At 49.6% G+C, this 25,505-nt stretch overlaps 1 protein-coding gene across 8 annotated transcripts in view; it reads right to left on the bottom strand.

Moving 5' to 3' along the window:
• Positions 1 to 975: 975 nt before the first annotated feature.
• Positions 976 to 25,505, bottom strand: part of TRPM4 (transient receptor potential cation channel subfamily M member 4) — a 53,036-nt gene continuing 28,506 nt past the window's right edge. For 5 of the 8 annotated variants that reach the window (XM_033223991.1, XM_033223989.1, XM_033223990.1 and 2 more), the window contains 13 exons: positions 21,559 to 21,688; positions 21,239 to 21,384; positions 19,997 to 20,109; positions 19,548 to 19,625; positions 16,156 to 16,590; positions 12,101 to 12,233; positions 11,761 to 11,935; positions 10,122 to 10,299; positions 2,432 to 2,628; positions 2,000 to 2,132; positions 1,761 to 1,833; positions 1,568 to 1,673; positions 976 to 1,343 (listed from right to left, as the gene is read on the bottom strand). In XM_033223991.1, coding sequence (XP_033079882.1) covers positions 1,339 to 1,343; positions 1,568 to 1,673; positions 1,761 to 1,833; positions 2,000 to 2,132; positions 2,432 to 2,628; positions 10,122 to 10,299; positions 11,761 to 11,935; positions 12,101 to 12,233; positions 16,156 to 16,590; positions 19,548 to 19,625; positions 19,997 to 20,109; positions 21,239 to 21,384; positions 21,559 to 21,688 — 1,902 coding nt within the window. In that variant the 3' untranslated portion in view covers positions 976 to 1,338. Of the gene's footprint in view, positions 1,344 to 1,567; positions 1,674 to 1,760; positions 1,834 to 1,999; positions 2,133 to 2,431; positions 2,629 to 10,121; positions 10,300 to 11,760; positions 11,936 to 12,100; positions 12,234 to 16,155; positions 16,591 to 19,547; positions 19,626 to 19,996; positions 20,110 to 21,238; positions 21,385 to 21,558; positions 21,689 to 25,505 lie in introns of those variants that run through there. The other 3 variants (XR_004440450.1, XR_004440451.1, XR_004440452.1) reach the window with 3 other exon arrangements.

Genomic DNA, 25,505 nt, shown 5'->3' with positions numbered 1-25,505 from the left:
CCTGAGATCATGCCACTGCATTCCAGCCTGGGTGACAGAGCGAGACTTTGTCTCAAAGAAAAAAAAAAGGAGAAAAAGAAGAAAAGAAGGAAGGAAGGAAGGAAGAAGGAAGGAAGGAGGAAGGGAGGGAAGGAGGGAAGAAGGGAGGAAAGAAGGAAGAGAGGGAGGGAGGGAGGGAGGAGGGAGGGAGGGAAGGAGGGAAGAAGGGAGGAAGGAAGGAAGGAAGGAAGGAAGGAAGTTACATTACAGTGATTATTACTACTTGGGTTGGTGAAAACTAACTCAGCATCTTCCAGGGAAGTCGCGGTTGCCACACAACACTTGGCTATGTTTCAACGGTACTCTGCACCCACAGTGACAGATACTTGGATCTCCTCCAATTTGGAGGAAGGATGTTTTGGTTTTGATTTTTGGACGTGTGGGTTGTTGGTGGCTTTCGTGCTATTTAACTAATAATTGCTGTCAGTTCAACCTTGTCATTACCAGTTTAGCTTGTTACGCGTTAGTTAAACTGCATGTATAATCATGCATATTTGCCTCAACCCTGTGTGCGCCTGGCCTGCAATTTCCCACTAATTAGACTTTTTAAAGACACGTATGCATTTATCTACTCAAATTTGCATCATCCGTTTCCCTATTGCCAAAGCAGATGTACATAACACCCATCCACCCCCACTCCAGGAAATACTTTGCTTATTATCATTGAGTTATTTTTCCACTGGAAAGTTGAAACTGGGTAGGAGGGGGTACAGATGGGGTCTTGTCCTACTGAAGTGAGAGCCATCAGAACACTGCAGACAGAAGGTGCTGGGTCTCAGGCAAGAACAATGGGGCTGAGGGGAGGAAACAGACTCCGAAATATCTGAATTACAGCAGCAAATCCACCAAGAACCCCAAGCCCAACACCCCAGCTCCAGCCACCATCTTGGAAGGATCTAGACACCTACCAGTTCCCCCAAGAATCAAGCCTCTGGACACAATTCCTCTCAAATGGCTTTATTTCCCCAGTGTGAGGAATCTGTGAGTGGTGAGGGGTCTGTGGTCCCTGTTACCCCAAGGACCCTCCAGCCTCCCCTGCTGTGGCAGAGTCCCCAGAGGGATAACGGCCTGGGCTCCAGGACTTGATCCTCCCAGGCTGGGGTTGGTTCTGGGAGGAGCCGGACATGCTGTGGTTTGTACGGATGACACTCCCAAAGGTGGTCCCAACAGTGGCCCAGATGGGCACGGGGCTCATCTCAAGGACAAGGCCACCAGGTGCGGGGGCCGAGGCCCAGATGAGCCTTACTCTGGGAGCAAAATCCCCGGTGGGGGCTTCTCCTTGAAGTCTGCCAGCAGAGCTCAGTCTGGGGGAGGAGAGAAAAGAGAGAGCTGGTGATTGGCAGGGAAGGGGAGAGACAGAAAAACTGGCAGACTGGCATAAAAGAAGGAACACGAAGACCACAGTACAAAATGCTCAAAGGAGACCAAGAGAGTGACCCAGGGACCCTGGAAAGGCGCCAAGAGAGAAAAACACGCAAACATACAGGAACAGAGGCTGGAGATGCACAGGCTGATGCTACACACTGACCTTTGGGCCCAGGCAGGTCAGGGGGTGGCGGCCCACCTGGGGGCAGCAAGGCAGAGCGGCTCAGGGACTCGGCCACCCACCCAAGGACGCGGCTACAGTGCTGGATCTGGGGAACGGGAGGAATGTAAGAGCAGGAGATGGAAACCCCTCCCGACCCCTGCCACAGTTCCCCAGCCAAACCCCAAGCCCTCACCTCCCGCTCCAGCACTTTCAGGCGCTGTTCGTACTCGCGGATGTGTCCCAGCTGTTTCAGTGCCATGTCCACCCTGAGAAGGGAGGACCTCTTACCGGGGGCACCCGCAGCCCACCCACCCCCCCGGGGCTCCGCCTACTTCCTGGGCCTCCTCCCTCCCTCCCAGGACCCTGACTTCAACCGAAGTCAGAATCCGCCCCAGGCCAGAAGCCCCATCCCCAACCAGGCCCCGCTCTCACTTCTGGGACGTGCGCTTCAGACGCTCGGAGTCGCTCTCCCGCTTGTCCCTAGCTCGTGCCAGCAGGAAGTTCTCCTTCTGTACCGATTCCCACGTTAGCAGCTTCCGCTCCGCTTCTTTAGAAAGGCAGACCCCTGCAGGGGAGGGCGGAGTCAAAGGGCTAAGGCCACGCCCCTTCCCAAGCCCAGCTGCCCCTTCTGACACCCTCAGAACACGCTATCTCAGACCCGGCCCCTGGTGATTCGAGAACATGCCCCGCCCCTCACCCCTAAGCCCTGCCCCTCAGTGCTTAAGCCCCGCCCCTTGTTGTTTAAACCCCGCCCCTCGCTGCGTAAGCCACTCCCATTAGTCATTTGGGGCATGCCCCTTCCCCTCGCCTTCCAGGCTGCCGGTCCCCTATACTTCTCCTTTTTAAGCCAAGCTCTGTTCTCACGGAAATGCTCGAGGGTCGGGGAGGACGGCTGGGGGCTCCGGGGGCGCCTGCACAATTGCCTGAGCAGGAGGCGCAAGTGGGAGATAATGATAAAGGGCGGGGCCAGCGCGGGCCGAGAGTGGAATTCCCGGATGAGGCGGTAGCGCTGCGCCTTCCAGTAGAGATCGCTGTTGCCCTGTACTTTGCCGAACGTGTAGCTGCAGAGGCCAGAGGTCAAAGGTCACTTGAGGTCAGGGTACAGCACCAAGCAAGGACAAAGGTTAGATACCAGGCAATAATTGTTCAAAGTCTACGGCACCAGACAGAAGTCAAGATCACTAAAGTGGCCGGGCGCGGTGGCTCAAGCCTGTAATCCCAGCACTTTGGGAGGCCGAGACGGGCGGATCACGAGGTCAGGAGATCGAGACCCTCCTGGCTAATACGGCGAAACCCCGTCTCTACTAAAAAATACAAAAAACTAGCCGGGCGACGAGGCGGGCGCCTGTAGTCCCAGCTACTCGGGAGGCTGAGACAGGAGAATGGCGTGAACCCGGGAGGCGGAGCTTGCAGTGAGCTGAGAGCCGGCCACTGCACTCCAGCCTGGGCGGCAGAGCAAGACTCCGTCTCAAAAAAAAAAAAAAAAAAAAAAAAGATCACTAAAGTAAGAGGTTACAGGATGCGATTAGAAGTCAGGTTAGGGCTGGGCCCATTTGCTCACGCCTGTACTCCCGGCACTTTGGGAGGCCGAGGTGGGCGGATCACCTGAGGTCAGGAGTTCGAGACCAGCCTGGCTAACATGGTGAAGCCCCATCTCTACTAAAAATACAAAAATTAGCTAGGCATGGTGGCGGGTGCCTGTAATCCCAGCTACTGGGGAGGCTGAGGCTGAGGCAGGAGAATCGCTTGAACCCAGGAGGTGGAGGTTGCAGTGAGCTGAGATCGTGCCACTGCACTCCAGCCTGGGAGACAGAGTGAAACTCCGTCTCAAAAAAAAAAAAAAAAAAAAGTCAGGTTAGAAGGGCCAAGGGTCAGATGTCAGAGGTCAAGTTGGACATGGTATCATGGCTTAAGGTAGAGGTTGAAGTCAGGTTAAAATTGGGCTCAGAAATTAGCCAGGACACAAATAACTGACATCAGAAATGAAAATGGAGACATTACTACCGACCTTACCGAAATAAAAAGGATTATAAGAGAATACTATCAACAATTACATGTCAACAAACAAGATAAGTGAAATGGACAAATTCCTAGGAACACACAAATTACCTAAGCTGACTCAAGAAAAAATAGAAAATCTCAATAGACTTGTCAAAAGAGATTTAATCAAAAACCTTTCAATAAAGAAAAGCCCAAAACCAGATGGCTGTGCTGGTGAATTCTATCAAACATTTAAAGAAGAATCATAATAACAAGGATGTTTCTCAAATTTGTCCAAAAGATTGAAAAGGAGAGAACATTTCCTAACTCATTCCATGAGGCCAGCATTACCGTAATACCAAAGCCAGATAAAGATATCACAAGAAAATTACAGACCAGTAGCCCCTATGAATAGACATATAAACATCCTGAAAAAATACTGGCAAATCTAATTCAGCAGCATATTAAGTGGATTTTACACCATAACTAAATGGGGATTTATCCTAGGAAAGTAAAGGTAGTTAAACATACAAAAACCAGTGCAAACACCACATTAATAGAACAAGGTGTGGGGGAAACCACATGATCTCAACCAACACAGAAAAGGCATTTGACAAAATTCAACAACACTTCATGATTTTTTTTTTTTTTTTGAGACGGAGTCTGGCTCTGTCACCCAGGCTGGAGTGCAGTGGTGCAATCTTGGCTCACTGCAAGCTTCCCCTCCCGGGTTCACACCATTCTCTTGCCTCAGCCTCCCGAGTAGCTGGGACTACAGGCACCCACCACCACGCCCGGCTAATTTTTTGTACTTTTAGTAGAGACGGGGTTTCACCGTGTGTGGGTGGCAAGTCACTCAGGTGCCGAGGCAAGAGACCGAGGGCACGAGCTGTTCCAGTGTAATAAAATATATAAAATAACAAGAGTTATACTAGATATAGATCATAGATATAATTACATATGAATATCATTAATCATTAGTTTGTAGCAATTACTCTTTATTCCAATATTATAATAATCCTTGCTCTACAATTATAACCTAGGAAAAACCAGGCCATATGGAGATAGGAGCTGAAGGGACATAGTGAGAAGTGACCAGAAGACAAGTGTGAGCCCTTTGTCATGCCCAGACAGGGCCACTAGAGGGCTCCTTGGTCTAGCGGTAATGCCGGCGTCTGCGAAGACGCCCGTTAGCAAGCGGACCGTGGTGTAGCGGTAGTGTCAGTGCCAAGGAAAAGCACCAGCTACTTAGCAGACCGGAAAAGGGAGTCTCTCTTTCCCCAGGTGAGTTTAGAGAAGACTCTGCTCCACCACCTCTCATGGAGCGCCTGACATCAGTCAGGCCTGCCCGCAGCCATCCGGAGGCCTAACCATCTCCCTGTGATGCTGTGCTTCAGCGGTCACGCTCCTGTTTCACTTTCATGTTCCACTCTGTACACCTGGCTCCGCCCTCTACAGAGCAGTAGCAAAATTAGTGAAAGTATTAAAGTCTTTGATCTTTCTGAAAAGAGCATAGAAGAAATAATGACGTAAGCTGTCCTCTCTCTCTCCGCCTGGGCTACCTAACAGGGAAGGGCCACCTGTCTGGTGGACACGTGACTCACGTGACCTTATCAATCATTGGAGATGACTCACACTCTTTACCCTGCCCCTTTTGCTTTGTATCCAAAAAATAACTATGCAGCCAGGCGTTCGGGGCCACTACTGGTCTCCCTGTCTTGGTGCTAGTGGTCCCCCAGACTCAGCTGTCTTTTCTTTTATCTCTTTGTCTTGTGTCTTTATTTCTATGATCTCTCGTCTCCACACACACAGAGAAAAATCCACAGACCCTGTAGGGCGGGCCCTTACAACTGTGTTAGTTAGGATGGTCTTGATCTCCTGACCTCGTGATCTGCCCACCTTGGCCTCCCAAAGTGCTGGGATGACAGGCGTGAGCTACCAAGCCCGGCTTTTTTTTTTTTGAGACAAGGTTTCACTCTGTTGCTGGCATGATCATGGCAGTGGTGAAATCATGGCTCACTGCAGCCACAGCCTTGCCCTCCTAGGCTCAAGCCATCCTCCTGCCTCAGCCTCTTGAGTAGATGGTACTACAGGCATGCACCACCATGCCTGGCAAAGTTTGTTTTTTTATTGAGATAGGGTCTCACTATGTTGCCCAGGTCGGTCTTGAATCCCTGGCCTCAAGTGATCCTCCCACTTTGGCTTCCTAAAGTATTTGGATTACAGGCATAAGCCACCCTACTCAGGCATCATAATTTTTAAAAATCATAAACTAGGAATAGAAAACTTTCTCAACATGAGAAAAGGTACTTCTGAAAAACGCACAGCTAACGTCATACCTAATGGTGAAAGACTGAAAGCTTTCTGCCTAAGATCAGGAACAAGACAAGGACATCCACTTTTACCACTGCTATTCAACATTATACTGGAAGTTCTGGCTAGAACAATTAAACAAGAAAAAAATATATAAAAAGCATCCAAATTGGAAAGGAAGAAGTAAAAATATCTCTATTCACAGATGACATGATCCTATATATAGGAAATGCCAGAGAATCACAAGAAAGCTTCTAGAGCTGCAGATTCAGCAAAGTTACAGGGTACAAGATCACGCAAAAATCAGTTGTGTTTCCACACACCTGCAATGAACAATCCAAAAAGGAAATTCCACTTACAGCAATTCCACTTACAGCAGCATCTAAAGGTTAAGCACCTAGGAATAAAGTTAACCAAGAGGGTGAAAAACCTGTGGCCTGAAAACTACCAAATATTGCTGGAAAAACATTAAAAAGAACACCTAGATGAAATGTCTATACTACCCGAAACAATCTACAGATTCAACGCAATCCCAATGAAAATTTCAACAACTGGCGGGGTGCAGTGGTTTACGCCTATAATCCGAGCACTTTGGGAGGCCAAGGCAGGTGGATCACCTGAGGTCGGGAGTTCGAGACCAGCCTGACCAACATGGAGAAACTCCATCTCTACTAAAAATACAAAATTAGCTGAGTGTGGTGGTGCATGCCTGTAATCCCAGCTATTCAGGAGGTTGAAGCAGGAGAATTGCTTGAGTCTGGGAGGCAGAGATTGTGGTGAGCTGAGATCGCGCCATTGCACTCCAGCCCGGGCAACAAGAGTGAAACTCTGTCTCAAAAAAAAAAAAAAAAAAAAAAAATTCCAACAACCTTTTTGACAGACATAGAAACTCTGATCTGCAAATTCATATGGAATTGCAGGAGGCCCTGAGTAGCCAAAACAATCTTAAAAAATAAAAGAGACTCATACTTCCAATGTCAAAATTTGCTACAAACCTACAGTAATAAAAACTGTGTGGGCTAGACGTGGTGGCTCATGCCTGTAATCCCTGCACCTTGGGAGGCTGAGGTGGGTGGATCACCTGAGGTCATGAGTTCGAGACTAGCCTGGCCAACATGGTGAAACCCCATCTCTACTAAAAATACAAAAAAAAAAAAAAGCCAGGCCTGGTGGCAGGTGCCTGTAATCCCAGCTACTCAGGAGGCTGAGTTAGGAGAATCACTTGAGTCTGGGATGTGGATATTGCAGTGAGCAGAGATCACACCACTGCATTCCTGCCTGGGTGACAACAGCAAGACTCTGTCTCAAAAAAAACCCAAAAGCCTGTGTGGTACTGGCATAGGGATAGACACAGATGAGTGGAATAGAATTGAAAGTCCAGAAATAAACTCATACATCTATGAGTGTCATGCATTTAATTGTAGCCCACTAGAGATATGTTGAAGTCTGGTCAGGTGCAGTGGCTCATGGCTGTAATTCCAGCACTTTGGGAGGCCGAGGCAGGTGGATCGCCTGAGGTCAGGAATTTGAGATCAGCTTGGGCAACATGGTGAAACTCCATCTCTACTTAAAAATACAAAAATTAGCTGGGCATGGTGGTGGGCGCCTATGATCCCGGCTACTCGGGAGGCTGAGGCAGGAGAATCCCTTGAACCCAGGAGGTGGAGGCTGTAGTGAGCCGAGATCGCGCCACTGAACTCCAACCTGGGTAACAGAGCAAGACTCTGTCTCAAAAAAAAAAAAGAAAGAAAGAAAAAGAAAAAGATATGTTGAAGTCATAACCCGTAGTGCCTCAGAATGTGACCTTTTAAATTTTTTTAATTTATGAAATATGTGGCTTTATTCAGAAATAGAGTTTACAGATGTGATCAAGTTAAAATGAAGTTATTAGGGTGGTCCCTAATCCAATTTAAGTAACGTTTTATCAAAAAGGGAAATTTGGAAGATGAAAGCAGAGGTTTCAATATGCAACTAAAAGCCAAAGATGGCCAGCAAAACACTAGACGTGACAGGAGAGACATGGCACAGGCTCTCCCCGACAGCCCTCAGAAGAGAATGACTTGGTCGATGCCTTGATTTTGGACCTCTAACTGTGAGACAAGAAATTTCTGTGATTTAAAGCCACACAGTTTTTGGTACTTTGGCAGCCCTAGGAAACTAACACAATAGGTCCCAATAGGTCCAGCACAGGGGCTCATGCCTGTAATGCCAGCACTTTGGAAGGCCGAGGCAAGGCAAGAGGACTGCTTGAGCCCAGGAGTTCAAGATCAGCCTGGGCAACATGGCAAGACCCCATCTCTGAAAAAAAAAGAAAGCCAATGAAATTTTATATTTTCTCGGTAAAAATCATGACAATGAGAAAGGAAGCAAACAGAAGGACCCAACACAGGATTGAAAAGGAGTTTCATTTCTAAAAAAAACAGGCCGGGCGCGGTGGCTCATGCCTGTAATCACAGCACTTTGGGAGGCCGAGGCTGTCGGATCACGAGGTCAGGAGATCGAGACCATCCTGGCTAACACGGTGAAACTCCGTCTCTACTAAAAAATACAAAAAATTAGCCGGGCGAGGTGGCGGGCGCCTGTAATCCCAGGTACTTGGGAGGCTGAGGCAGGAGAACGGCGTGAACCCGGGAGGTGGAGCTTGCAGTGAGCCAAGATCATGCCACTGCACTCCAGTCCAGGAGACAGAGTGAGACTCTGTCTCAATAAATAAATAAATAAATAAATAAATAAAAATAGCCACTGGGCACGATGGCTCACGCCTGTAATCCCAGCACTTTGGGATCCAGCCGAAACGGGTGGATCACAAGGTCAGGAGATGGAGACCATCCTGGCTTACAGGGTGAAACCCCGTTTCTACTAAAAATAAATAAACAAACAAAATTTTAAAAAAATATGGCCAGGTGCCGTGGCTCAAGCCTGTAATCCCAGCACTTTGGGAGGCCGAGACGGGCGGATCACAAGGTCAGGAGATCGAAACCATCCTGGCTAACATGGTGAAACTCTGTTTCTACTAAAAAATACAAAAAACTAGTCGGGCGTGGTGGCGGGCACCTCTAGTCCCAGCTACTCGGGAGGCTGAGGCAGGAGAATGGCGTGAACCCAGGAGGCAGAGCTTGTAGTAGGCTGAGATCGCGCCACTGCACTCCAGCCTGGGCAACAGAGCGAGATTCCATCAAAAAAAAAAAAAAAAGAGGAAAAATGGGAAATTTTATATAATTTTACCACAATAAAAAACAAAGTTGGCTGGGCGCGATGGCTCACACCTGCAATCCCAATACTTTGGGAGGCCGAGGCGGGCCACTCACTTGAGGTCAAGAGTTCGAGGCCAACATGGTGAAACCCTGTCACTACTAGAAGTACAAAAAATTAACCGGGTGTAGGGGAGTAGGAAGTGGAGGTTGCAGTGAGCCGAGAACTTGCCACTGCACTCCAGCCTGGGCAACAGATTATCTCAGCACTCTGGGAGGCTGAGGAGGGAGGATCACTTGAGTCTAGGAGCTCAAGACCAGCCTAGACAACATAGTGAGACCCCCCCTCTCCAAATAAATTTTTTAATTAGGCAGGCATGCTGGCCTGGCTAATTTAAAGTAGTCCCAGCTACTTATGGGGCTAAGGCAGGAGGATTGCTTGAGTCCAGGAGGTCGAGGCTATAGTAAGCTATGATCACACCACCAAACTCTAGCCTTGGCGACAGAGTGAGACCCTGTCTCAAAAAAATAAAAATGGCCGGGCGCGGTGGCTCAAGCCTGTAATCCCAGCACTTTGGGAGGCCGAGACGGGTGGATCACGAGGTCAGGAGATTGAGACCATCCTGGCTAACACGGTGAAACCCCGTCTCTACTAAAAAAGAAATACAAAAAACTAGCCAGGCGAGGTGGCGGGCGCCTGTAGTCCCAGCTACTCGGGAGGCTGAGGCAGGAGAATGGCGTAAACCCAGGAGGCGGAGCTTGCAGTGAGCTGAGATCCGGCCACTGCACTCCAGCCCGGGCGGCAGAGCGAGACTCCGTCTCAAAAAAAATAAAAAATAAAAAATAAATAAAATAAATAAAAATAAGGAAGTTCAAACTGGGCTCAGGAAGAGGATCAATCCAAAGTACAAGTCACAAGCAGGGTCTGCTTGGGTCTGGGGAGAAGGCAGCATTAGATTGGATCAGAGTTCAGGGACTAAAGACAGAATTCATTAGACGGCGTTCAAGAGTCATGAGAGGGCCATGGGTCATGCTGGGTGGGGTCGGATCAGAGAGCAGTCAGGCCTCACCTGAACATGGCAATGAGCAAATTGACCAGCAGGATGTTGGCCACGAGCAGGAAGATGATGAGGAGCAGCACCACCAGCCAGTTGGCATACTGGGAGACGCAGACACCTGCCTGGGCCCTGGGAGGGTGTGCCCAGAAGCCAGGCTCCGACGAGCAGTTGCTGTGCTCCATGAGGGCCACTGTGAAGAGAGACATTCAGAGATGGGGGGAGGGGGACAGAGGCCTAAGAAAGACAGAAAGACTGCGAGTTGCGGTGGCTCATGTCTGTAACCCCAGCACTTTGGGAGGCGGAGATGGCCAGATCACCTGAGGTCAGGAGTTCGAGACCAGCCTGACCAATATGAAGAAACCCCGCCTCTACTAAAAATACAAAAATGTTAGCCAGGCATGGTGGCATGAGCCTGTAGTCCCAGCTACTTGGGAGGCTGAGACGGGAGAATCGCTTCAACCCGGGAGGTGGAGGTTGCAGTGAGCTGAGATCACGCCATTGCACTCCAGCCTGGGCAACAAGAGCAAAACTCCATGTAAAAAGTAAAGTAGAGGCTCCTCTTTAAAGACTTTCCTCCCTATCTAATTAAGAATAAATAGTAACTTCTTTTAGAAACAAAATGTATTCACAGACCTGTGCTAACATTCTTAAATATCTATTAGCCGTAATAAAGAAATCAATGTAGTTTACATTCTTAGCTCCCACAATTTAGCCTAAATATTTGCCCTGGCATGCTTATACTGGTCCAAGCAAGCATTAGTTCATAGCCTGTTCCTCCTCCTTATTTAAAAGTGTTTTTACCTTTCTCAACATTCCACAAGTTACCTCCTCCTTCCTTTGTTCTCCTCTGCCTTTGCTTCTTTTAAAAATTTCTAAGTTACCAGCCAATGAAGACAAATACAAAATGTAAAGTCTGGTTCCAGCCAATAAAAACCAGACACAGCAGTAAGATAGACGCGTCAGGTTATAAATGACCCTATCTCCTTTGTTCGGTGTATTCTCGTGGCAAAACTGCTGGCGAGTGTACACTTTCTACAAAAAATTAAAATGGCCTTACTAAAAAAATTAAATTTATGTTCAAGTACTATTTCTTTACGACACCAAAAAACAAACATTTCTAATATCCATCTCAAAAAAAAAAAAAGACGGCCGGGCGCGGTGGCTCAAGCCTGTAATCCCAGCACTTTGGGAGGCCGAGATGGGCGGATCACGAGGTCAGGAGATCGAGACCATCCTGGCTAACCGGGTGAAACCCCGTCTCTACTAAAAAATACAAAAAATTAGCCAGGCGAGGTGGCGGGCGTCTGTAGTCCCAGCTACTTGGGAGGCTGAGGCAGGAGAATGGCGTAAACCCGGGAGGCGGAGCTTGCAGTGAGCTGAGATCCGGCCACTGCACTCCAGCCTGGGGGACAGAGCGAGACTCCGTCTCAAAAAAAAAAAAGACAGACAGAAAGACAGAGGGGGTGGGGTGGGCAGAGACCCAGAGAGAAGATGATAGGGAATATAGGGTGTCACTCAGAGATCCAGAGAAAGAGGGAGACAGAGACTCAGAGAGACAGAGACATTTTCTTAGAAACAGGGGTACAGAGACCCAGAGAGCGGGGACAGAGACTCAGAGGGAGGCTGTCAGGCCCTGTCATCCCCCCCCTACCATCCATGTCCTCCTGGGGGATCTGCCCGAAGATCTGCAGGTAGGGACGGTAGAAGACGCGGCGCAGGATACTTGGGAGATCACTGTCCCGTGGCCTTAGGAGCCCCTCCGTGGCCACGCCATAGGCCACCAGCCACACGCCGAGGAAGAAGAGGAAGAAGAACACATCCTTCATCTGTGGGGAGATGTGGCTGAATCTGGCCCCGCCCTTCCCCACCCCTTATCCCAAAACCACGCCCCTTGCTCCCCAAAGTCACACCCTTTCTCCACAGACCGCTCCCTCCCCAGCCCCACCCCTTTTCCTATCGCCCCGCCCACTTCCACCCCGCCCCTCCCTCACCATCTTGTTCACGATGACGATCTTGGGTCCCAGCTGTTTGTTGACCGTGAAGATGTGCAGCAGCCGCACCGTGAAAACCATGAAGTCAATGCAGAGGACAGTGCGGCCCAGGTGGTACAAACCCAGGGTCAGCCTGTGGTGTGGGGAGATGCCGCAAGGGTTACTCAAGTGTCACAAGACGCCAAGGAACATGGGAGTCTTCCCAATGCCATGCTTCAGATGAAGCTGCAGCCTCCACCGGGCAGGACCAGGACCCTCCCAGTCACCCGAGGTTTACTGAAATGTACTCAGTGCCAAGCTGGTCCACGCAGGGCACTGGCACCCATTTGAAAAATGATTGCGTCTATTAAGTAATGACTGAATGAATGATGGCCTTAGCAAACAGCCAGCCCCTGTAGGAATCAAGCTGGGAAAAACTGTCGGAATATCTATCCAACCTATAAAAGGCCAAACATATAGAGTCCCCACAAATCAATAAGCAAAAGGAAGGAATAGGAAGGAAGCCAGATAAAGGATACCACGTACAATTCACAGAAGTTCAAACGGCCAGTAAACATCAGAAATTCCTATGGGGAAAATGAAAATGCTACCCTATTTTGCATCCTCATGTACTTAAATTTTGGATGGATTAAACATCTGGTGTATGGACAGGTGCAGTGGCTCACGCCTGTAATCCCAGCACTTCGGGAGGCCGAAGCGGGCTCAAAAAAAAAAAAAAAAAAAGGAAAGAAAGAAAAGAAACATACAAAAGTGAAAGTGAAAAGACAAGCCACAGAATTCAAGAAGATATTAAGACCAACAAAACTACCAAGGATTAGGATCCAGAGTATAAGGAGAAGAGCGAGATATATATACATAAAATCAATGGGCCGGGCGTCGTGGCTCACGCCTGTAATCCCAGCACTTTGGGAGGCCGAGGCGGGTGGATCATGAGGTCTGAAGATTGAGACCATCCTGGTGAACATGGTGAAACCCCGTCTCTACTGAAAATACAAAAAATTAGCCAGGTGTGGTGGCGGGCGCCTGTAGTCCCAGCTACTCGGGAGGCTGAGGCAGAAGAATGGCGTGAACCTGGGAGGCGGAGGTTGCAGTGAGCCGAGATCGCACCACTGCACTCCAGCCTGGGCGACAGAGCAAGACTCTGACTCTAAAAAAAAAAAAAAAAAAAAATCAATGAACCCCAATTTTAAAAACGGGGGGGGCAAAGAAGACAATTGACACAAGCAAATGTGGCCATTAAGCTTAGGAAAAGAGGTCCAACCTACCTGGTAGTCAATAGTGCATAAATTAAAACAAGGAGAAGTCATGTTTGCCCATTAAATAGGCAAACTTTTTTTTTTCAGTTAAATTGAGAGCTACATTTTAGAGTCAAAGTATCAGGCATTGTCAAGAATGGCCTCAAGAGGGCACTCTCTTATCCTGATGGCAGGGGTGGAAATGGGTGAAGCTACTTAGAAGGAAATCCATCCATGTCAAGAACATATGTACGCTTTGACCCAAACACTTTACATCTGGGATGTAAACTTTTATTATTTTGGAATAATAAAAAAACAGAAGGCTGGGCATGGTGGCTCACACCTGTAATCCCAGCACTTTGGAAAGCCAAGGTGGGAGGATTGCTTGAGCCCAGGAGTTTGAGACCAGCCTGGGCAACACAGTGAGACCCCGTCTCTATTTAAAATGAGAGAGAGCGCGCGAGAGAACCTAAATGTCCATCTAGAAGGAACTGGCAAAACAAAGGATGATTCATCCATTCAATTCTGGAGATGATTAGACATTTATCCCTTTTTGTTTGTTTGTTTGTTTGAGACCGAGTTTCGCTCTTTTCACCCACGCTGGAGTGCAGTGGCTTGATCTTGGCTCACAGCAACTTCTGCCTCCGGGTTCAAGCAATTCTCCTGCCTCAGCCTCCCGAGTGGCTGGGATTACAGGTGCCCGCCACCATGCTCGGCTAACTTTTGTATTTTTATTAGAGATGGGGTTTCACCATGTTGGGCAGGCTGGTCTTGAACTCCTGACCTCAGGTGATCCACCCGCCTCGGCCTCCCAAAGTGCTGGGATTACAGGCGTGAGCCACCGCGCCTGCCCACTTCTCCCTTTTAAGCTGAGATCTTTCCATTTTTCTCATGTAGTAATTCTTCCTTCACCTGGAAAGTGGTGGGTCTGATAAACTGTCCAAAATATTGCTGGCAATCCTAGAGCATGGTAGCATATGGCCTTAGCCCTTTCATCTCAAAAGTCACTTTATACAAAATACAACAAATGATAAACAGAAGTATCAGTGTTCTACAAAACTCTCATATCTTGCTCCCTGCTTGAATAAATTATTTATGTCGAATCACTTTGTGACACTGCTAACACAGCTTAGAGGAAGCCTGCCTTTCAGCGTAGCTACTGAGAAAAGCTTGAGTAGGGATCATCACTGTCATCACTGTCAACCATTCAGGATGTGTCAGGTCCCTTGTAAACAGTCACCAGGTTGTTGGCCAGGCACGGTGGCCCACATCTGTAATCCCAGCCCTTCTGAAGGCTAAGGCGAGTGGATCACTTGAGGCCAGGAGTTCAAGACCAGCCTGGCCAATATGGCAAAACCCCATCTCTACGAAAAAATACAAAAAAAAATTTAGCTGGGTGTAGTGGTGCATGCCTGTAATCCCAGCTACTCGCAAGGCTGAGGCAGGAGAATCACTTGAACCCAGGAGGTGGAAGTGGCAGTGAGCCAAGATCGTACCACTGTACTCCAGCCTAGGTGACACAGTGGAACTCTGGCAAAAAAAAAAAAAGGAAAGAAAGAAAGAAAGAAGGAAAGAAGGAAAGAAGGGAAAGAAAGAAAGAAAGATGAAAGAAAGAAAGAAAGAAAGAAAGAAAGAAAGAAAGAAAGAAAGAAAGAAAGAAAGAAGAAAGAAAGAAAGAGGCCGGGCGCGGTGGCTCAAGCCTGTAATCCCAGCACTTTGGGAGGCCGAGATGGGCGGATCACGAGGTCAGGAGATCAAGACCATCCTGGCTAACACGGTGAAACACCGTCTCTACTAAAAAATACAAAAAACTAGCCGGGCGAGATGGCGGGTGCCTGTAGTCCCAGCTACTCGGGAGGCTGAGGCAGGAGAATGGCATAAACCTGGGAGGCGGAGCTTGCAGTGAGCTGAGATCCGGCCACTGCACTCCAGCCTGGGCGACAGAGTGAGACTCCGTCTCAAAAAAAAAAAAAAAAAAAGAAAGAAGAAAGAAAGAAAGAAAGAAAAACAAACAACCAGCCACCAGGTTGTGTCCACAAAGTTTTCTGTTTGCTCTCCTCAAAAGCAGGAGTATCCTAATGTGGCAGGACAAGGGTCAAACCCTTAGCGTGGAGGGATGGAAGGATGGATGGAAGGAAGGAAGAAATGAAGGAAGGAAGGAAGGAGGAGGGAGGGAGGGGGCAGAGGAGACAGGAAGAGAGAGAGAAAGAAAAGAAAGAGAAAAAGAGAAAGAAGAGAGAGAAAGAGAAAGAAAAAGAGAAAGAATGAAAGAATGAAAAGAATGAAAGAAAGAAAGAACAGAAGGAAGGAAAACGAAGGAAGGAAGGAAGATGAAGGAAGGAAGGAAGATGAAGGAAGGAAGGAAGGGGAAGGGAGGAAAGAAGGAAGAAAGGAAGGAAGGAAGGAAGGGGGAAAAGAGTAAGTCGGGGGCAGGAGGGCAAGGGGCCTGGGACCAACGAGCTGTGTGGAGGAACAGGAAGGAGGAGGTGAGGTTGGCACGCAGGTCGGGGCGCTCCCAGAAATATGTGTTAACCTTCAGACCTAGCAATAAATAGCCACAGAGGCTGAGTGGCGGACAGTGGGGTTTTCCCCTGAATCCTGCCTTCTCTGAAGCCAGATCTCCAGGTGCCAGTCAATTACCCTGGGGCAATCGTCATGCCTGACTCTCCTAAGAGGGGTTTTGTTTCTTTTTCTCCAGTCAGCAGGGATGGCTTGACCTGCTGCCCAGCTGCGGGGAAGCCAGGAGTGGAGACCCCGGGAGTGGGCAGGAAGGATGAGAGGTGGCCAGGGGCCCGGGTTCCAAGGCCCCGGGGCACTCACCGGCAGCCCACGCCCAGGAGGAAGCAAGTGAGGGCCACTAGGTCGCACTGGTTCCAGCTGTCGGCGAGGTAGAGGCGCAGGCGCTGGCTCAGTGAGGCACGGCCAGGCCCTGGGCCCCCGCTGGCCAAGCTTCCCCCGCCTCCGCTCAGGCCCTGGCGCAGCTCCTCGCACAGCAGCGTGAAAGCCCAGAAGTAGAGCAGCAGCTCCAGGGCGCCGGGTGGCGCTGGCTGGAAATCCACAAGCAGCACCCGCGCGAAAAGCAGCAGGAACAGCAGGTAGGTGACCACGTTGCCCATGAAGACGGTCACCGGCGCTCCCCAGAAGTGGAACCAGCGGCGTAGGCACCAGTGGCCCCCGCAGTAGCCCCCGCAGCAATCCCGGCGGCCAGGCTGGCGCGGGATCCCCAGCGGCGTCTTCTCGGCGGGATCCGCAGTCCTGTTGGGGAGAGAAGAGAAGGGACCCTGTCTCAAAGGACAAGAGTCCTGATCTCCACCATCATGGAGACTTTTGGCCTGGCACATCTGACCCTGCTGACCTGAAACTCAGTCTGCCCAGCGCTACCTTCTTGGGTTTTGACTCTTGTATCTAACCTCTGACCTCTGAAATCTCCCGTCAAGAGGTGGACTGATCGCTTGAGCCGAGGAGTTGGAGACCAGCCTGGCCAACCTGGCAAAACCTCATCTCTACAAAAAATATTTTTAAAATTTAGCTCTCTACTAAAAAAATACAAAAAACTAGCCGGGAGTGGTGGCGGGTGCCTGTAGTCTCAGCTACTCGGGAGACTGAGGCAGGAGAATGACGTAAACCCGGGAGGCGGAGCTTGCCGTGAGCTGAGATCCGGCCACTGCACTCCAGCCTGGGCGACAGAGCGAGACTCCGTCTCAAAAAAAAAGAAAAAGAAAAAGAAAAAGAAAAAAACAAACCTATATATAGGCCGGGCGTGGTGGCTCACGCCTGTAATCCCAGCACTTTGGAGGCGGAGGCGGGCAGATCACAAGGTCAGGAGATCGAGACCATCCTGGCTAACACAGTGAAACCCTGTCTCCACTAAAAATACAAAAAAAAAAAAAAAAAAAAAAAAATTAGCCAGGCGTGTTGACGGGCGCCTTTAGTCCCAGTTATTCAGGAAGCTGAGGCAGGAAAATCGCTTGAACCCGGGAGGCAGAGTTTGAAGTGAGCTGAGATTACACCACTGCACTCCAGCCTAGGTGACAGAGCAAGACTCTGTATCAAAAAAGAAAAAAGAAAAAAACTATATATAGGCCAGGCATGGTGGCTCATGCCTGTAATCCCAGCATTTTAGGAGGCTGAGGTGGACAGATCACGAGGTCAGGAGATGGAGACCATCCTGGCCACCATGGTGAAACTCCGTCTCTACTAAAAATACAAAACTATTAGCTGGGCATGGTGGCAGGTGACTGTAATCCCAGCTACTCGAGAGGCTGAGGCAGGAGAATCACTTGAACCCAGGAGGCAGAGATTGCAGTGAGCCAAGATCGCACCACTGCACTCCTGCCTGGAGACAGAGCAAGACTCCATCTCAAAAAACAAGCAAACAAAAAAGCTGTATATACATAAATATATTTAAATTTGAGGCCAGATAACAGTGGCTCACACCATTTTGGGAGGCCAAGGTTTGGGAATAGCTTAAGCCCAGGAGTTTGAGACCAGCCTGGACAACATAGCAAGACTCAGACTTAAATTTTTTTTATTTTTATTTTGTTGATGGTGGCACATGCCTGCGTCCCCTGCTAGTTGGGAGGCTGACCTGAGCTTGGCATTTGGGAAGCTTCCTCAGTATCCCAGTCCCTGATGGGATGTGTGATATAGTTTGGACGTTTGTCCCTTCCAAATCTCACATTGAAATGTAATCCCTGGGCCGGGCACAATGGCTCACGCCTGTAATCCCAGTACTTTGGGAGGCTGAGGCGGGAGGATCACAAGGGCAGGGGTTCAAGAGCAGCCTGGCCAATATGGTGAAACCTGTCACTACTAAAAGTACAAAAGTTAGCCGGGCATGGTGGTGGGCGCCTGTAGTCCCAGCTATTCAGGAGGCTGAGGCAGGAGAATCGCTTGAACCCAGGAGGTGGAGGTTGCAGTGAGCCGAAATCGCACCACTGCACTCCAGCCTGGGTGACGGATTGAGACTCCATTTCAAAAAAAAAAAAAAAGGAAGAAATGTAAACCCTGGCTGGGCACACTGGCTCACACCTGTAATCCTAGCACTTTGGGAGGCCAAAGTGGGCGAATCACTTGAAGTCAGGAGGTCAACATCAGCCTGGCCAACATGGTAAAACCCTGATTCTACTTTAAAAATACAAAAATTAGCTGGGCATAGTGGCATGCACCTCTACTCCCACCTACTTGGAAGGCTGAGACAGGCGGATCAGGAACCCAGGAAACAGAGGCTGCAGTGAGCCAAGATTGCACTATTGCACTCCAGCCTGGGGAACCGAGGGAGATTCCATATCAAAAAAAATAAAGAAAGAAAAAGAAGACAAGACAGGAAGAAGGAAGGAGAGAAGAGAGAGAGAGAGAGAAAGAGAAAGAAAGAAAAGAAAGAAAGAAAGAAGAAAGAAGAAAGAAAGAAAGAAGAAAGAAAGAGAAGAAGAAGAAAGAAAGAAAGAAAAGAAAAGAAAAGAAAAGAAAAGAAAAGAAAGAGGCCGGGCGCGGTGGCTCAAGCCTGTAATCCCAGCACTTTGGGAGGCCGAGACGGGCGGATCACGAGGTCAGGAGATCGAGACCATCCTGGCTAACACGGTGAAACCCCGTCTCTACTAAAAAATACAAAAAACTAGCCGGGCGAGGTGGCAGGCGCCTGTAGTCCCAGCTACTCAGGAGGCTGAGGCAGGAGAATGGCGAGAACCCGGGAGGCGGAGCTTGCAGTGAGCTGAGATCCGGCCACTGCACTCCAGCCCGGGCGACAGAGCGAGACTCTGTCTCAAAAAAAAAAAAAAAAAGAAAGAAAGAAAGGTAATCCCTAATGTTGGAGGTTGGGCCTGGGGAAGGTGTTTGGGTCCTGGTGGTGCGTCCCTCATAAATGGCTTAGCACCATCCCTTTGGTGACTTTTTGCTCAGTTAGTTCACATGAGATCTATGTGGCACCCCTTACTCCTGCTTCTGCTCTTGCCATGTGATACACTGGCTCCTCCCTCACTTTCTGTCATGAGTGGAAGCTTCCTGAGGGCTCACCAGCAGCAGATGCCAACACTATGCTTCCTGTACAACTTGCAGAACCATGAGCCAATGAAACCTCTTTTCTTTATAAATTACTCAGTCTCAGGTATTCCTTTGTAGCAACTCAAGAGGGGACTAACACAACATGGAAGTGCCACATGTCCTGAACTGCCCAGGATGTCCCCACCTCACACAGTGCTAGGGGCTCCACTCACCCAACAGGCCCTTCTCCGTTAACGGCACTATCCATGTCAAACTCTAGCTCCTCCCGTGTGTGCTCCTCTTCTGATTTCCTGGCAAGGAGGGAAGCACAGAGTGAGAAACAAGGGGAAGAGGAGGTGGAGAGGCATTCTCCAGCAAAACTCAAACTTCTTCACCTGGAGACGTGGCAGACAGACAGAGAGGTGGTTTCCTGAAGTCACCCCAAAGGCATCTTCCCCCAGAGCCATGGCCAGAAAGGCAGAGTAACTGCCACTAGAGACACGGGGAGGATCCCCCCAAAACTTACCTCCCACAGCACTCCCTTAGTGGATGGAGAGAGAGTCCCATTCCCAGGGAAGGGACACAATGGGCAGATGAGGGAAGAAAGGTGGGCAGAGTGAGCAGGAAGGAGAAACTGAGCACCCCGCCCCCATCCCCACCACTCTTACCCCAGGGTACTGACCTGAAGGTGATGAGGTGGGTGTAGATGAGTGGGGGGCAAAAGAAGGCAAGAATCAGGGCCCAGATGGGTGTAGTGCTGGCCATATCTCCCCACCACTTCTGTGTCAGCAGAGACTGTGGGGGGTGGGCAGGATTAGGATTCAAATATCCCCCACAGTCCCCTCCCTAAGATGCCCAGCAAGGGTTGGACCACAGCTCCAAAGTACAGAGCAAGTGCCCAGTGTCACAGCCACAGCTATTGAGGTAGGGAAACGGTGGTGAAAGGCAAAGACAACTTGCGCCAGGTTTTGACAGTAAACAGCCAACACTTAAATTGACACTATATGGCAGATACAGGGCTAAGCACTTTATGTAGATTAGTCCACTGAATCCTCGACACATAAGGGGGTGGGTACTAGTATCTCCTCCTTGGCACACATGAGGCACAGAGAGGTTAAGGAAATGGCCCAAAGAAACACAGCCTGTATATTGTAGAGCTGGATGAGTTTAACCACTATCCACAGCAAGGGACTCTGGGTAGCTGTTTAAAATGTGGGCCAAACCATTCCAACAGATGAGGATGGGACTTCCTGTCGGGTGGGCACAACTTCCTGTACTGAAGTGAGATTCTGAGCCCCTGTCAGAGTCAAACTAAAAATACTGATAATGTTTCCAAAATGTCAACTTGTCAGGATGGGAGAGACTGTGGGAGCAAGTGGGGCTTCCCAAGGCAGACAATTTCCTATAGAAAGGGTGGGATTTCCTAGGCCAAAGTTTATGTCCAAAAATAAAACGTAATTGTTCGGTAAGGCCATTCTAATTGCTGAGAACTGAAACTAGGGACCTCTAAAAGAAGTGGAAAGGATTTCCTGTGGATGACATGGGACTTCCTGTGGATGACGTCAGACTTCCTGTGGATGACTTAGGACTTCCTTTGAAAGAAATGGACTCTTCCGTGAAAGGGGGAAGGACTTCTTAGGTTAAAGGTGGAACTTCCTGATAGGGTCACCAGGAGTTTCTCTATCTGGAGTGGAACTTTTTAGGAGGATGCGCTTTGCCGTGGGAAGGTTGGCTTTTAGTGGAAGGGAGTGAGGCTTCTTATGGGAAGAGCAGCCTTTCTGAGGGAGAAGAGAGACTTTCTGGGTAGTCTCCAGGGAGAGGGGCTGGTCAAGACCATAGATGTTCCCAATGGCAGGGGCTCATCCCTGTACTTCCCAGAGTCCACTTGGAGACTGTTTGGGATGTTGATGTCGCAGATACTCACCTGTACCCCATCCTGGGCAAAGAAGGCACGGGCGTCAGCTTGCATGGCCAGCTGGAGGCAAGTGGCGTCCCCCCAGAGCGGGCAGCGACGAAGGAGGAGGCGGGCAGCCCTTACCTCACTGCTGTGATAGCACTCACCAAAGAGGTCTAGAGGCAGAGGAGTTAGTTATGTGACAGGGATGGGAAGTAGGGTGAGGGTGTGAAGGGAGAGGAAAGGGAATTTAAGGGGATGGCGCAGGGATATGTGAGGAGTGCGGAGATTCACATTCCCCCCCTGGCGGCAGCCCCCATCCCTGCTCCCAGGCACTATGCTCCACGCACCAACGCCCATCCCCTCAAACTTGATCGCCAGGTCTTTCCTCCGTGCTGCCTCCTCAGCATCAGGCTCCAAACGTGCCATCACCCGGAGTAGCAAACAGGCCCCAAGAGCTGAGGAAACTGCATTGGAACCCTGGAGAGGCAAAGAGGGCATAGATGCCTCAAAGAGGGTTCATAGAGGGGGAGAAAGCCTGAAGTCAAGGGAAGGGACAGAGTCAGAGGTCAGAAACTAACTGGGGTCATCAGAGGCCAAGGAAGAAGCAATGTTTGGAGACAGATCTGGAAGAAACTGAACGTCAGTTGAAAATGCCAGAAGTCAGGTGGTTCAGAGACCAGGGATGCAAGTCACGGATGCAAGTCAGGGGTTAGAATGAATTCAGCAGTCACAGACAGGTCAAGAAGCAGTTGGAGGCTGGGTAAAGTGGCTCATGACTGTAATCCCAGCATGCTGGGAGGCTGAAGTGAAACCACCTTTGCAAAAATTACAACTGAGGAAATTATGACAATGAAAGAAATCAGACCTAGCTGACTCCATCTTGCTTCTAACCCTTAAGCTGTCCTTGCTCATTCCTGGGCATAGGCTGAAGTAACTTTGGGAAGGAATTCAGTTCATGGTTTGACTCTGAAACAAAATCGGTAATAGCCCTTTCCCAAAAGACGCCCTTCTTGCCTGGGGACCAGTCTGCCTTTGAGGACTAACAAATTAGCTACAAGATTATAAATTATGGGCCGGGCATGGTGGCTCATGCCTGTAATCCCAGCACTTTGGGATGCCGAGGCGGGCGGATCATGAGGTCAGGAGATCGAAACCATCCTGGCTAACACGGTGAAACCCCGTCTCTACTAAAAATACAAAAAATTAGCCAGGCGAGGTGGCGGGCGCCTGTAGTCCCAGCTACTCGGGAGGCTGAGGCAGGAGAATGGCGTGAACCCGGGAGGCGGAGCTGCAGTGAGCCAAGATTGTGCCACTGCACTCCAGCCTGGGCGACAGAGCGAGACTCTGTCTCAAAAAAAAAAAAAAAAATTAGAAATTATGGTTAGGGGGCCATGCAGCCTCTGGCTCCCCAGATTGCTCCTGGGGATAACATTACTATTGTAAAACCTAAGATGAGTGCTTGAGATAGTTTGCAGACCTTGCACTGGATGGATCAGCTGACATCACCCGGACTGTAATCTGGCTCAATGAGTTCTGCCTTCCCACTCAGGAACAAAAGACAGCAAGAAAAACTCACTTGGGCTCCCGTGAGTTCATCTCCAACCTGACCAATCAGCACTCCCCACTTCCCAAGCCCCTACCCACCAAATTATCTTTAAAAAGTCTCATCCCCGAATCCTCAAGGAGACTGATTTGAGTAATAATAAAACTGAGGTCTCCCACACAGCCCGGCTCTGCGTGAATTACTCTTTCTCCATTACAATTTCCTGTTTTGATAAGTCGGCTCTGTCTAGGCAGCAGGCAAGGTGAACCCATTGGGTGGTTACAGATGCAGGAGGATTGCTTGAGCCCAGGAATTCAAGACCAGCCTAGGCAACATAGTGAGACTCCATCTCTACAAAAAAAATTTTTTTGGCCGGGCGCGGTGGCTCACGCCTATAATCCCAGCACTTTGGGAGGCTGAGGCAGGCGGATCACGAGGTCAGGAGATCGAGACCATCCTGGCTAAAATGGTGAAACCCTGTCTCTACTAAAAATACAAAAAAAAAAAAAAATTAGCTGGGCGTGCTGGTGGGCGCCTGTAGTCCCAGCTACTCGGGAGGCTGAGGCAGAAGACTGGCATGAACCCGGGAGGTGGAACTTGCAGTGAGCTGAGATCATGCCACTGCACTCCAGCCTGAGCGACAGAGCAAGACTCCATCTCAAAAAAAATTTTTTTTTAGTTAGCCAGGCATGGTGGTTTGCTCCTGTAGTCCCAGCTACTAGGGAGGCTGAGGTAGGAGGATCAAATGAGCCCAGGAAGTTGAGGCTGCAGTGAGCCATGATCATGCCACCGCACTCCAGCCTGGATGACTGAGGAAGACCCTGTCTCTAACAATAAAAGTTTTTTTTTTTTTGAGACAGAGTCTCGCTCTGTCACCCAGGCTGGAGTGCAGTGGCCGGATCTCAGCTCACTGCAAGCTCCGCCTCCCGGGTTCCCGCCATTCTCCCGCCTCAGCCGGCTAGTTTTTTGTACTTTTTAGTAGAGACGGGGTTTCACCGTGTTAGCCAGGATGGTCTCGATCTCCTGACCTTGTGATCCGCCCACCTCAGCCTCCGAAAGTGCTGGGATTACAGGCTTGAGCCACCGCGCCCGGCCAACAATAAAAGTTTTAAAAGCACTTGGAGAGGTAACCAAAAATGCCAGTGTAGGGAACTTCAAAACTTCATCCCTCCACAAAAGCAATCAATAGCTAGCAAAAACTGTCAGAATCAACTTTTCTAGAATTCTGGAATCTAATCCAAAACTTACAAAAAAAAACCAAGAAAATGCTTAATGAAGAGACTACTAAATTTCAGTAAGAGGGCGCTGTGACATTTTAACCTACCCACTTACTATATCCCCAGCTCCCCAGCTCAGTGGCAGCCTTGAAGACAAAGACACATATTCCTGGTGTGGGCCGCTGGTACTAGACGGAGCAATTCAGACCTTACCCTCCAGAATTGTGGTCGCGTGGGGCCCTATCTGGTGGCTCCCTGAAGCAACAGCTCAAGGGTTTGACTTTGCTTCACCTGCCTTAGAGCTTTCCCCAGAGAAAAAATGCCTTTCCAGCAGTGTGTGTTAAAATCTTTTTTGAGGCCGGGCGCGGTGGCTCAAGCCTGTAATCCCAGCACTTTGGGAGGCCGAGACGGGCGGATCACGAGGTCAGGAGATCAAGACCATCCTGGCTAACACGGTGAAACCCCGTCTCTACTAAAAAATACAAAAAAAAAAAAAACTAGCCGGCGAGGTGGCGGGCGCCTGTAGTCCCAGCTACTCGGGAGGCTGAGGCAGGAGAATGGCGTAAAACCCGGAGGCGGAGCTTGCAGTGAGCTGAGATCCGGCCACTGCACTCCAGCCCGGGAGACAGAGCAAGACTCCGTCTCAAAAAAAAAAAAAAAAAAAAATCTTTTTTGAGATGGAGTTTCACTTTTGTTGCCCAGGCTGGAGTACAATGGTAAGATCTCAGCTCACCACAACCTCTGCCTCCCGGCTTCAAGCAGTTCTGCTTCAGCCTCCCAAGTAGCTGGGATTAGAGGTATGCGCCACCATGTCTGGCTAATTTTTGGTATTTTTAGTAGAGATAGGGTTTCTCCATGTTGGTCAGGCTGGTCACAAATTCCTGACCTCAGGTGATCTGCCCGCCTCAGCCTCCCAAAGTGCTGGGATGACAGCGGGAGTCACCGCGCCGGCTTGTTAAAATCTTTCAAACGCAAATGAATTCTCCACAGCCACCAGAGTCAATCACAGTAGAGGCAGCAATAGATACACTAAGCAGCTTAGAAAGAAAGAGGCCATGAGCTGGGCGCGGTGGCTCAAGCCTATAATCCCAGCACTTTGGGAGGCTGAGACAGGCAGATCATGAGGTCAGGAGATCGAGACCATCCTGGCTAACACGGTGAAACCCCATCTCTACTAAAAAATACAAAAAACTAGACGGGCGAGGTGGCGCCTGTAGTCCCAGCTACTTGGGAGGCTGAGGCAGGAGAATGGCGTAAACCCGGGAGGCGGAGCTTGCAGTGAGCTGAGATCCGGACACTGCACTCCAGCCCGGGCGACAGAGTGAGACTCCGTCTCAAAAAAAAAAAAAAAAAGGGCCGGGCACGGTGGCTCAAGCCTGTAATCCCAGCACTTTGGGAGGCCGAGACAGGCGGATCATGAGGTCAGGAGATCGAGAAACCCCATCCCTACTAAAAAAATACAAAAAACTAGCCGGGCGAGGTGGCGGGCGCCTGTAGTCCCAGCTACTCGGAAGGCTGAGGCAGGAGAATGGCG

The sequence above is a fragment of the Trachypithecus francoisi genome, unplaced genomic scaffold (assembly GCF_009764315.1).
Source record: "Trachypithecus francoisi isolate TF-2019V2 unplaced genomic scaffold, Tfra_2.0 Lachesis_group12, whole genome shotgun sequence".
Lineage (NCBI taxonomy): Eukaryota > Metazoa > Chordata > Mammalia > Primates > Cercopithecidae > Trachypithecus > Trachypithecus francoisi.
This window is presented reverse-complemented; position numbering and strand designations above follow the sequence as displayed.